Raw genomic sequence first — 13,572 nt, 5'->3', positions numbered from 1 at the left:
AATATTTTTATAAACGATCTGGATGTAGGAATAGAAGGTATTTTGAGCAAGTTTGCTGATGACACCAAACTTGGAGGAGTTGTGGACTCCAATGAGGGTGGAAAGGCCTTGCAGAGGGATCTGGATAGGTTGGAGAGCTGGGCGATCGCCAGCCACATGAAGTTCAATAAGAGCAAGTGCCGGGTCCTGCACCTGGGATGGGGAAACCCTGGCTGCACGTACAGACTGGGCGATGAGACGCTGGAGAGCAGCCTAGAAGAGAGGGATCTGGGGGTCGTGGTAGACAACAAGTTGAATATGAGCCGGCAGTGTGCCCTGGCAGCCAGGAGGGCCAACCGTGTCCTGGGGTGCATCAAGCACGGCATCGCTAGTAGGTCGAGGGAGGTGATTGTCCCGCTCTACTCTGCGCTGGTGCGGCCTCACCTCGAGTACTGTGTGCAGTTCTGGGCACCACAGTATAAAAAGGACATGAAACTGTTGGAGAGTGTCCAGAGGAGGGCTACGAAGATGGTGAAAGGCCTGGAGGGGAAGACGTACGAGGCACGGCTGAGGGCACTGGGCCTGTTCAGCCTGGAGAAGAGGAGGCTGAGGGGAGACCTCATCGCAGTCTACAACTTCCTTGTAAGGGGGTGTCGAGAGGCAGGAGACCTTTTCTCCATTAACACCAGCGACAGGACCCGCGGGAATGGGGTTAAGCTGAGGCAGGGGAAGTTTAGGCTTGACATCAGGAGGGGGTTCTTCACAGAGAGAGTGGTTGCACACTGGAACAGGCTCCCCAGGGAAGTGGTCACTGCACCGAGCCTGCCTGAATTTAAGAAGAGATTGGACTGTGCACTTAGTCACATGGTCTGAACTTTTGGGTAGACCTGTGCGGTGTCAAGAGTTGGACTTGATGATCCTTAAGGGTCCCTTTCAACTCAGGATATTCTATGATTCTATGATTCTACTGCCCATCATATGCTTTGCCATGAGCCATATTGTCAACGACCATTTGTAATGACAGCTTTTTATAGAAGGCTGGTACAATAATCATCTTGGTATCAATACAGTGAATCAACCGCAGTATTATTGTTCCTGTAACTCTGTTCCTCATATTTCTGTTAATGTCTAGAGATAGCAGATTTCAGCTGGTTTTCTCATATTAACCTGAATGACAGTAGCTTGTAGGTGGCAGGAACCATTTTATGTATTTAAGAAAATTCAAAGTTCTAACTGCGATACATTTTACATAGAGAGAGGGGAATATTAAAGTAACCTTTAGACAAAGCTTGGTGTACTTTTTAGTAGAAAGTTTTATACGCTAGCATAGGATTTAAGGCTGTACACACAAAAATGATTTCCAGCAATATACTAAGCTACGAGGTCTTGATAAATGAAAGTCTTTGCACCCACTATCCATAAAAATTGTGAACTGCATCCTTAACATCAAGATATTATCTAAGCATTACATCATTTATATATATTATACATTTGTATTACATATACTTATACTTGCATATATGTATATTATATGTAAATATATATTCTAAATAAACCAAAACTTACTTAAATTTTGGAAGAACAGATAAACTTGTCATACCAGAGAGCATATATGGGTTAATTTTAAAAACAGTAAAAACAGTGCAACCAATTTCTCATAGCTTCAAATAACAAAATAACAACAAGGACTTTGTAACTTGATTCATCTTTCAAAAAAAATATTGGTAGATTTTTAATTTAGTCAGACATTTTCTAGGTCTCAGATATCGAATAAAGATAAGAGAAAACAACTCCAGAGAATCTAAACCAGGTTATGATATACAACATATTGGAGCATTTGTTGTCTTGAAAGTGGGAACTGTTACGACCTGAACATGTTCGCATCTCGCCTTCACTGTCAAGATTCCACTTGAAGATTTAAAAATAAATAATTCTCTTAAACAGTGTGAACTTTCAGAGAAATAGTGTGAACTTTTAGAAAGCTGTCCCTTCAGCGCTGCTGATTAACTCCAGCAATATTTTTAACTTGCTTCGTTATAAATAAAGAATAAAAGGATTTCAGCATTAGCATATCAGAAGACAGGGCACACATAAACGCATGAAAGACTCCTTAAATCAGTGAATACTCCCTTCCCAAAGCTGTCTCTAAGTTTTTGTGGTAGAAGACAGGCTATTATTTTGTTAGTGGGCAAAATTTGTAAGACCAGCTGTCTTACAAATCTTAATCATGTAATACATGATTAGATTTGACTCTTGAGTGATGTCCGAAGGCATTGCTTGGTGATATTAAAAACTGGAAAATTTATCTTTCTCTGTCTCTTTCTGTATAATTGGTAGTTGAATAACATACCAGTATCAACTTTAAATTTTTACGCTTCTTGTAAAAGAAAGAAAACATTTACTGTTCTGATAAATGTAGTATGCCCCATGACCTGTACCATATGGCTAACTATTTTCACAGGCTGCGATTGCTATGGTGTAGAATTACCAAACTACACACATGTGACATAAGACCTGCTTACAGTACTCAATGAGTACTTTCATGGATTTCTATTCATAAAGCAGGTGGAATTTGGACAATATTACTTTGAAATTATAAACTGCTTTCTCTCTGCTGACTCAAGCAGACTGAAAATCCATTTGATCAATGTATCACTACAAATACACCACAAAATGCATGTGAACATGCATATAATTGAATTTTGGTGTTTTCTAGACCTCCTACTGATAATAGCCAATAACAAACTCTGTAGGATTTCTTCATTTAGACGGATTATAGTAATTGCAAATCAGGCTTTTGAGTCATATAAAAGAAGATTTTGCAAGATTCTTTCATTTTTTTAAGTTTTCAAAACATGACAGAAAGCACTAACTACTGTTGCCAGTACAATCACTCCTCAATTAAAGAAATGTTTATTGTCTTTTGCCATTGAACTAATGAATGTAATAATGAACAAGGTTTAGTTACATAAGCTCTAAATGATATGCTGCAGGGAGTGGCAAATGTTAATAAATTAATTGCTGGGGAAAAAAAAAAAAAAAAACAAAAAACTATAGGCAACTCAAAACTAACAAAAATTTTGGGATAAACTGATAAACTGGATTAGAAACTGGAACTCAGAAACCAAAGAGGAAGATATTGTATGCTTTACTCAAAGACCAGGGGGTGGGCTTAGTTCTATTTCATTCTTCACCACAGGTACCAGAACAACTATTCCTTATGAAAGTATTCAAAACTCATGTTAGAGTATATGCCAAGATGGATTTTTTTCTTTTTGAAATTGTTCTATTAATGTGTTTATTGGGATGGAGAGACAGAGAGCATGAGGAGGACTCTAGAACCCATTGCTTAAGCAATACAACAGAGAGAATAGCAAAACCTTGATTCTAGAGAGAAAACTGCAGAAAATATCTAAATTTTGATAAAATCAGAAAATAAGAATTTATCACTCAGTAGTGATAATGTTACAAGAGTAAGCTACTACAGATTACTCAAATCAGGGACATCAGGCGGAGCATGCATTTTATTAGTCAATAACAGAATCATCCAAAATACCATACATGACAGCAACAGTGGATTTTCAGCCATTTAGCTAGCCTTTGTGAAAGCAATATGGCAAAACAAACATTGTTCAGCAACTTCTTTGAATATACTGGTGGTAGTTTATTGATAGTAATTCAATAAATTGAAAGACTAAGAAAGGTATAGAAAGCAAAAATTTGTTTTTCTTGATGCCCTTTTAAATGCTGTTCTACAATACAAAAGATGTGTTTTAAACAGCAAGTGGAAAAAATGTGTAAATGACCACTATTTTAAAATAAAAAATAGGTCATTTTGAACTTTTTTTGTCTTCAGGTTTCCTGGTTTGCCACTAGGTCACAAAAATCAATTACTCTCACAGCATTTTTAAGGGTATGCATGCAAGGTAAATTTGCTTATTCTTCTTGCTGTACTTGCATAGTCCATGGAGGCTCGTTAATTATTTTAATGACTACATAATCATTTAAAAAGCAGTGTAGAAATCGGCTTTTGGACTTTTTCACTTGTTCCTCATATCAACGATATCGTAAGCGAACTCAGTACTTCTAAAATAAATACCTTCTGGAGAAAGTAAGTAACAAAATCCCTATCAGTAAGATCATTAGAACAGGACTAACCTTCTGCCCCTCCCCTAAGTCCTCCCTCCAGACTCTAATCTTACTTAGTGAGCTTTAACAAGAGACTTCGAATTAAGTTGTATGAAACAGCCCTGCCTAAATGGATTGATCACTTCCATGAGCTGGAGCCAAACTTTTTATTTGTAAAGCCTACACACAGAGGTCCTTATGCACTGCACCAACTTCAGCCTAGATTTTCATGTTCCCAGTTGAGCTATGCTCAGCAATGCATTTTTGCCAGTTTTGAACTTCTACCAGACCTGCAACTGGCTTATTTGATCCTCACATAAATTAAAGCATCTGGATAGCATGCTGCCAATAAGTGCAGAGAACAATGAAGTAGCTGAGGTCTGTCCTTGACTGTCTTTTCCCCAGGAGCTTCCATATCAAGATGAGGCATACAATCAGAATCCAGAAGAATTCTTCCCCCATCCACTAAGCACCCTTCTCTCTACGAAGTTACACAGAGAAGTCCCAAGTATGCTGAGCTATCAAATTTCTATCTGCTTTCCAAAACTATTGCAATGCAAGATAGTCATGCAGACTCAGGCCTTTGACCTATAAATAAACGAATTAGGAACCAGAGGAAGAAGTAACATAATCTTCCACTGGAAAACAATGCTTTTGCATTGATTAAATGTCACTAGTGCAGCACATAGGCCATGAAGGTGAAAAACAGAAATCAAATTTATTTCTCTGGATTGATCACAAACTGTGCAAGAACTTTGGGCAAGCCACTTAGGACCTCAGTAAGTTCAGTTCTTAAATGCTGAGCAGTCTGAAAAGACCTTCTCTTAGCAGTCCTTCTCTCTAAAATTATCCAAAAGGTGGTTATACATTATTGGACAGCAAGAAATGAGAGGATATGAAGTCATTTCACAGGATTTCTTATTCATATATTCATCTGAAAATTGCTCTTGAAATATGTGCCATTTTGATTGGAACAAACTGAATATAGTTGTTCATTCTTCAGGCATGACTGCCATGAAGGAAAGAATTACAATCAGGTATTAATCAAGCTATTATTACAGGCTGCAGGGATTTTGTACCTGCATAGGCAGAGAGGCAGACAAGATCACTATGTGCATGCATTTCTTCAGAAAATAACTGTTATTTGTACAGTACCTGTCATCTTCACCTTATATCACCATAACTGCCATTCAGTTATGAATATTCACTTTCAATGACAATTTTCAGGAAAACTCATATGTATATTTACTTACTGTAAGCCAATCATTCCTTTCCAAAACTAATAAAATGCCAACAGCCTATAGCAGGTCTCAGAATATTGTGACTGCATAATTTCTTGCCACTGTTGTCAAAGCTTTGAGGAGTTTCCAAGGATAAACTAAGGGCAGCAGAAGCAACGGGGAGTCCGAGAAATTCACTTAGCTCCCTTCCTATTTTATTTGCTTCAAAAGAAACATGTACAGAGCTGCAGTAACTCAGTGCTGCTGCACCAGCCTTATGCTGATGACCTTGTAAATGGATTCCTGTAAGATTTTATCAGTAGTACAAGAGACTTTTCTATTTATTCTCTCATGCAGTATCAAAATGATGGCACACATATGCACACACATACCCAGAGAAGTCAAATAGTTATAAAAAAGCCACACCAATGTATGATAACTTATTAGCAGGCTTAAAAACTTTGCTAATACTAAAAAAAAGCAAGAAGAAAAATCAAATCAGAAATTAGAATATTCTTCACACAGTTATTATGGATTAAAATACAGAGGTTGATAGAATTGCTGGAGTGCTAACTGAAAACTTCAATGCATCTGAAAGACAAAATGAAAGGGAAAAAAATGCTTGTACATTCAGATTCACAGCTTATTGTATCCATGACAGGATGAAAAATTATTGCAGAAAAGAAAGGTAGACTAAGTTTGAACCAAGAACAAACAGATAAAAATTTAGGAGATTTGAAAAAAGACAGTAAGAAAAATCAGGAAACCACTGACAATCACCAGACAGAGCCTTTACTCAGTGTACTCTTCAAAGGCTGAGACTAATTTGGAAAACATAAAGCACATCATGGAAGATGCCTATTTATGCAGTGATACAGTCCGTGAGTCTTGAATATTTTAGCATATTCTTCCACTCACTACAGAAAGTCTACCTTCTTAGAAAATTACATGAGAAAAAATAATAAATAGGAATGAATCCTTATTTGTCCAAACCGTTCATGTCTGTTAACTAATTTTTGTTTATTATTCTAACAGGAAGTCAGATGACCAAAGTGCTAGAATCTACTACAGATGTGTTCCCCAAAGACATGACATTAAGTTTAAGAACAAACAAATAATACAGAGTTATAACTTGCACCATAAACACTGATCAGTTAGGAATTGCATGGGCCCTCTACAGACACAAACAGCAGGATCAAGTGCACCCTCAACAAGTTTGCAGATGACACCGAGCTGAGTGGTGCAGTCAGTACACCAGAAGGAAGGGATGCCATCCAAAGGGACCTGGACAACCTAAACAAGTGTGAACCGCATGAGGTTCAATGAGTCCAAGTGCAAGGTGCTGCACCTGGGTCGGGGCAATCCCAGACATAAACACATAAGTCTGTAAGAAAAACTCCCTGAGAGCAGAGCTGTCAAGAAGGACTTGGGGGTCTGGTGAACAAAAAGCTCAACATGAGCCAGCAGGGTGTGCCAGCAGTGTGTCCGGGCCTGCATCTCAGGAGGTGTGACCAACAGATGGAGGAAGAGGATTGTCCCCCTCTTTTGCCCTCATGGAACTGGATGGTCTTTAAAGTCCCTTCCAACCTAAGCTGTTCTACGATTCTGTGATTCTTTTCATCATTTACCAATGCTCTGTGTAATAGCAGAAAAGTAAACACACAAAACTTACATACACTGTGGGGTTTGTTATTATTATCTAAAGTAAAAACAAAACCACAAAACAACTTAATCTGTGTGCCTGCCTGTTTGCACTTTTTTTACTTCTTACTTAGATTCTCCTATTCTAAGACAGAAGTTGTAAGACTTTTTATAGACTGTAGTAACAGGACAGACATCAGGATATTTTAAATTAGCAGAAAGCCCCTTCTTTTTCTCTGCAATTCTGAAGTTTAAATCTCTTTCATCTTTATAAGCCTTCCCTTCCTTCTTTAGACTACAAATTTAGACTACAAATCATTACAAAATATAATCTTAGATTCAGATATGGACTCTACAGATTTTGTAAACATTAGAAACTGAAGAATGAAGTAATGTTTATCCAAACATTTCTTCATTTTCCTTTTAGAAATAGTTTTTAAATATCAGGTTTGTGCAGCTGGTAAACTGTTACATATCAAAAATCACATCTGATTGGAAAAATCTATTAAAAGGAACCCAGAATGTCCAGTGACCATTTTATATGGGAAAGAAGGAGCTAAACCTAGCAAACAGTGAGAATTATATAGAGAACAGAGCCCAAAACTATGAAAACAATATCCACTGCCTACCTCAGGGGTCGCTTCAGTATGTTCAGAATCCATGCTCCATTGGTTATGTACGCCAATCCAATTTTCTCTTTGTGATATTAAAAAAAAAAAAAAAAAAATGTACTCTTTTCACAAATTGGAAATTACTTAAAGATTACTTTTAAAACCGCTCTGTAACTTTTGGATTCTGCTGGTAATACTAAAAAGTCAATTAAATTTTTAGTGAGATTGTTAATGTGTGATTGTACTTGTGCTAGATTGTCAAAACCAACCAATTGCCAAATAAATGTATAATGAAAAGGCTTAATTATCTCACAAATTAGAAGTACTCAGTGCAACAGATTAAGAAGTACAAGATGTTTACTACTGGAAATTTCATATATAAATTGCCACAAGGAATTCTTCTTTTCTCTCAGTGAAAACAAACCAAAAGTGAAACATAAAGTCAGCAACATAAATTTTCTGGAAGCTAAAAAATAAGAATTATCTGTGTCTGTAGCATAAATATTATGGCACTGATTCCCTTATCAGCACTTCTATGCCAAAAACACATCTCTTCAAACTGAATACAGCAACTGGAATGTAACCACTGATGTTTCTTTGAAAACAGAGAAAAGAAGATGTATTTGAAGTTAAAAGTAATACATTCTAAGCCCTCAGAATCCAGGAAATTATGTCCAGTTTTTACTGGTTTCACAACAAATATTCAGCAATTGCTTTGGCATTGGAAATACACCAGATTTTTTCCATCATGTTGTGGCTTGGAAGCTCTGTAAGTTCGATCTTTGCCAGAGGATCACATGTTACATAAATTCAGGCTGTATCACATAATGTACACTTCTGCAACAAAACAGAGTGCTTTTAAATGACACCATTTTTGCTGGTTGTACAACCTTATAGAGTAAGAATTAATTTTTTATCTGTATTTTTCATATCCTTTTCTAAAAGCCTTAAAACACAGTTCTGTTAACACTGAAGAAGTTACATATTCATCAGGCAGAATTTCCACTACAAGCTATTCCTCAAAAAGCTACATCATAAAAATGTATTTAGGGATGAACATCAGATTGCTTTCTGAGATTATCATAAACTATTTTTAAGCCAGTACCATATAAAACAGTTTTAAAAACATGAAGTCAAAAAAAAAAGCAGCGTGCTTCACAAACCACATTCTGCAGAGATGTTATCCTAAACATAGTTTTAATCTTTTTCTCATTTTAATTAGAGAAATGGTACATACAAATGAGTATCTACTGTATGGATTCTTACGTGTTTGCAGATAGAACTTACTTCCCTTGAGTTGCTACAATCTGTTCGATGCATTTTTTAATTGACCAGGAATGTCCTTTGCTATTCTGTAACAGATAGACAAATAAAGACACATAAAAGCAGTTTCTGAAATATGTATGGTAACTTAAAACACAGAAGGCAGCTAATACAGCAATTTTTACTCATGTTCTATGTTACCCCACAGAAAAGTTATAGAACCTGCTTTAGTTTTGGAAGTTCTTATGCTTATGAGACCACATACACTCCAGCAGCTGCTTCTATGAAGCCAGGAGAACCAGGATAGAAAATGTGATAATTCCAAGGAACTGCTGAGAATAACTAATTGCTCTAGGAAGACTTACAGTGCATTGTTGACTTCTGTTTGCATGTTGTTGATTCTTCGGGGGAAAAAAAATAATAATAAAAGATATTTTTTTCTAATGTAAATTCAGTTTACATTAAGGATGAGAAAACAATCCCTTTAAGGAGCATAGGTAAAGTGCTGCAATCCTCTTCACATTCTGGTAAAAACACATGTTAATTAGCAGACTGGAAGAAATTCAGAGAATTTTTACCCTTACAAATTTGTTTTTGTATGTCAGTTATCTTTCCTGATATATCAAAACTATCAGAAATACCAAATGGGATTCTTATAAACTCACCACCTAACAATATTGTGCAGGTTCCAAAGCTGTAACGAAATAAGACATCACTGAAAATGTATACAGGCCTGGCAGAAAACTTTAGGTCAGCTTCTGGTCTCTGGAGTTTGAGAAATTCCTTTGAATCAGTTCCTCCTAAGGACAAATCCTGAATGAATTCTGCTAGAATTCTCCTCTCCAGAGGCTTAACTCCTAGATCAGTTTTAAAGGGGAAAGAAAAGAGAGAGAGGACAAGTGCTTCATTAATTAGATGTCCCTTGGAATAGACTATGAGTTCTCAATTCCCCAGCTGCTTTTGTACATGAATTTGATAAAGAGTGACACTGACTCAAACACTGCCTTTTAATTAGCACTGGAAGCACTCAAGAAACATTTCATGACAACTGGAGTAAATCACATCCACTTAACGATTTCAGACTTAGGTAGACACTAAATACCAACTACACTCCTCCCATTTTTTGAGCTTTTCTTCACATCTATGATACCCATGCCAAGATTCACCCTACCTAAAAAGTAAACTTCAGCTCAGGACTTTAGGTTAAGAATCCACTCACGCTCAAATTCTGTTACTCTCAGCAGCAAGACCTTAGCTGAGCTTAGCTGGAAGTATCCCTCTGCATCTCCCTGAAGGGAATGGAAGGGACAACTAATGCTGATTTGACTTCTGACTAAATATCCTCTTTAAATGCACAACGTGCGATGTGATGTTCTTTGACCTTTCGCCTTTTTTAATACAGAAAATTTATGTTTACAAAATTAAAATTCTGGAACAAAACAATTTCTTAATTCTAAGAGTACAATAAGTCACGATGCTTTGTTTTATATATTCACATAAGTAACTAACATTATCCTGTGCATGTTAAATTCTCCTCTGTTTTAGTTTTCTCATTCACTCATATTCACACCTCTCCATTAGTGCTGATAAAGCCATGTTATGCCATTATTTATCCATTTCCGTTTTCCACTCATTCTCTTCAGCTTTTTCTTTACAGTACAGCTGGCAGACAGTACCACTAACCCTATCAGTCACTCCAAATATTGTCCTATCCTCTTTCTTTCTCCTTCCATCTCTAAGCTCCAATACCTACTTCCAAATCTCCTTCCAGGGTTTCAATATTAGGACTTACCCTATTTATTTTTCTCCCTAGGTGCCATATACGTTCTAAGCAAGAGTCATACCCACTTCTCCATTCTCAGCTTTCCCAACACGTTGTTTGTGTGGCATGACAACGAGCCAACGTTAAGACTGTTAATCTTGCTACCGTTTTCTCATGCAGCTTCTGCTCATCAGATCTCTTTAGTGTGCATTTGCAACTGACTTTTTGAGTGATCCTCCTGCAAGAGATTGGAGGGAGCTCAGTTCTCTGCCCTTTTCTCAACCTGCATCTTATTTTCTTATCATTATTTCTCTGTAAGTGATTTTGTTGGACCCCTTGTAACCAGTATAAGTAATTCAATCATATTAATTCACATCAAAAATCCAGTGAACATGCCCTTTTGAGAAAGACCAGTTAAAAGATGCAACTGATCTTATTTTAAAAACCTTAGCAAGATGTATACATTGCAAATTAGGTTAATAATTTGTTTATAGTATTGAAATGTGAATTCTCATATACATAAGAAAAAGATTGAAAAACTTATTTAAAAACTTCCGTGGTAACATCTAAAAATGTTTAATGACTTGAGTTATTTTGACTTTTTAGGGCAGAATACAAAAGTAGACGATGGCTCTTGTTATTGCAGACTTGTTTTTCATATTCTGCTTTTAACTTCTAAAACTTTTGGGGTCTTCATACATATTTAACAGCTACCACACTGTTGTGTATGCACCTAGAACTCTTTAGTGAAATTCAATGTATTTCAATTCTAAGTGATCACATCCCTGCATTTTTAAAGGAACAGAACTAACTTTGAGACTGCTTCTTCCCAAGAACCTAATAAACAACCAGCCACACTCTGATAATTTAAATTTCAAAAAATATTTCTGAATATAAATAATACTTTAATTTATATGAAAAACAAAGCCTACAAGGATGATTTTGTGCTGAACTCAGATCTGGGACATTAAGTTTAAATGTTTAATGCATATTGGTTTTTGTTGGTTTTGTTTGTTTGTTTTCTGCAATCCATCATCAATTACTTAACAATTTATGTTTGTGACATTTTCCTTTCATAAGCAGCAGTTTTAGTAGTTCATACCTGGATATTTCCGTTGCTTATTGTGTGATGCTGAGGTTTTCTCTTACTACACATACATAGAGCTGAGAGGAAAAAAAAAAAAATTATAATCTGAGGTAGACAGGTAGACCCTTAGACCATTTAAGTTTTACTGTGACTCAATTTTCAATGAAAAAAAGGGAGCAAGTCCAGAACAGACGCTTTGGTATCAGTAATAAGAAACTCTTCTAGGGAAAAAATAAATAAATAAATAAACAACCATAGGTCATGAGCTACATACAATGCAGGGAACTACAAATACCTTCTGACTTTGCGGACCTCAGTGTCTGGTTAACTTCATCAGCTTTCATTCTGTGAAACTTTTTTGACTTGGTTCACAAACAATGAACAGAAAATTTATTGAAACTACTAAAATTTATTTTTTTTCAATATAAAATTCACAATATACATTTCAGCACATCTGTACTGTTCATATGACCAAAAGTGTCTCTAATAATCACAAAATTCAGTAAGTGTTCCAAAACTATGATCTGAAAGCATGACCTCTGTGATCATGGCCAAATGTAGCTGTAAGGTGATCACATCACGTAAGCCTGAGCCATGCTCAGAAAAAGGGAGGGAAATGGACCCAACCACAAACCCCTTTTGCCTTAAATATCTTACTGCTTCTATTCCCCTGTGGTGTGGTGTTCCGCAACATACTGTGTCCTGCTGACACCCTGCCACATGCACATGAATGCAGCTGTTCTCAAAGTAGAGATGATGGTTCAGAGGAATGTGTTCAAACGCTAACAAAACTTGCCGACAATTCTGAGTGAAATCCTGAGATGAAAGGAAGGTCAGAACAAAGCATCACGGCGTGGAAGTATTATACGGGACAATGCCTCAAAGCATCCTGACTGTGACAAGCTGACAAGAAAATCTCAACTTAGAATGAATTTAAGTCAAAGAATAGTATGAGAAAGAGCCAAAAAAACAGCTGTGAGGCACAATGATTCCAAACTCTGGAAGGACTCTGAAGTTTAAAAGATGAAAGCAAAAGCAAGCAAAACACATATTTTCACCAGTGACTGAGTGAATAATGAGAAAACAAAACTGTTGGATGAAGAAGGGCCAGAAGCATGTCATCAGGGTCTGCAAGACACTTCCAAAGCAACTTATTTCAGTGTCCAGAGGAAATGGAAAGGAAAATTGAGGTAACGATCCAGTGGGTTACAGAGTCAGGGAACAATTCTAATTCATGTGAGGCCAGGCAGACAGTGGTTACAGCCAGAGAACCGTAGCTGGCTCTATGGTGCCCTTTTGTCTTTCTCTTTGGTAAGGTGCACAAAGGAAATTAAGAATGGCATATTTAGGAATTTTGCATGAAATATAATGACAAAGGGAAGTACCCTTCGTTTGCCTTGGCAGATCTTTCCAAACTGAGTTTCTGATTCTAATTTTACATTCTGCACACAAACCTAACCTAGATACGCGATTATGTCCCTTGATTTTTAAAAACGTACTGACCGTACAGAGCGCATTTCATCCACAACTGTTTATACGCAGCCATATGATCGCATGCGTCTAGTTCCCAGCACGGCTACTGCCTTCAGCGGTACCAAACACCGAAGAATGCCTCTGCTGCACTATGAGCGAACGCGCTCAAAGTACTTTTGGTTTACTTTTTTTTTTGGGGGGGGGGTTTGCTTTACTTTGTGTGCCCACAGGAGATGCCCGGACACCGGCCAAAAATGTCCCCCTCTCCTCCACGCCACACCAAGCAGCACAGCCCCCAGGCTCAACACCACCATCCAGGGGCCAGCACCCGGGCTGCTGACGAGCACCCCCGAGGCTGGAAGAGGCGGGGGGGGGGGGGAAGAAGGGGCCGTTACGACCGTTACGACC

The 13,572-nt window shown here is 37.3% G+C and overlaps 1 protein-coding gene and 1 long non-coding RNA gene across 5 annotated transcripts in view; one reads left to right on the top strand and one right to left on the bottom strand.

Moving 5' to 3' along the window:
* Positions 1 to 499: 499 nt before the first annotated feature.
* Positions 500 to 13,542, bottom strand: LOC106016855 (uncharacterized). Of its 3 annotated transcripts, XR_011806057.1 has the most exons (8): positions 13,195 to 13,542; positions 12,349 to 12,507; positions 11,707 to 11,768; positions 10,635 to 10,842; positions 9,508 to 9,699; positions 8,846 to 8,931; positions 7,598 to 7,664; positions 500 to 5,918 (listed from the first exon to the last, which is right to left on the bottom strand). It is a non-coding gene; the product is annotated as an uncharacterized lncRNA (long non-coding RNA). The 3 variants fall into 3 exon arrangements; XR_005261666.2 differs by lacking the exon at positions 12,349 to 12,507; XR_011806058.1 differs by lacking the exon at positions 12,349 to 12,507 and having other exon boundaries at positions 10,687 to 10,842.
* The window catches only part of SRFBP1 (serum response factor binding protein 1), a 77,218-nt gene continuing 76,187 nt past the window's right edge, over positions 12,542 to 13,572 (top strand). Inside the window, exon 1 of one of the 2 annotated variants that reach the window (XM_038170642.2) lies at positions 12,542 to 12,881. In XM_038170642.2, the coding sequence (XP_038026570.2) occupies positions 12,807 to 12,881 (75 nt within the window). In that variant the 5' untranslated portion in view covers positions 12,542 to 12,806. The remainder of the gene's footprint in view (positions 12,882 to 13,572) is intronic. The other variant, XM_038170641.2, reaches the window with a different exon arrangement.

Source organism: Anas platyrhynchos, chromosome Z (assembly GCF_047663525.1).
Source record: "Anas platyrhynchos isolate ZD024472 breed Pekin duck chromosome Z, IASCAAS_PekinDuck_T2T, whole genome shotgun sequence".
Lineage (NCBI taxonomy): Eukaryota > Metazoa > Chordata > Aves > Anseriformes > Anatidae > Anas > Anas platyrhynchos.
Note: the sequence above shows the minus strand (reverse complement) of the source record. Positions and strands in the feature narration are given on the sequence as shown.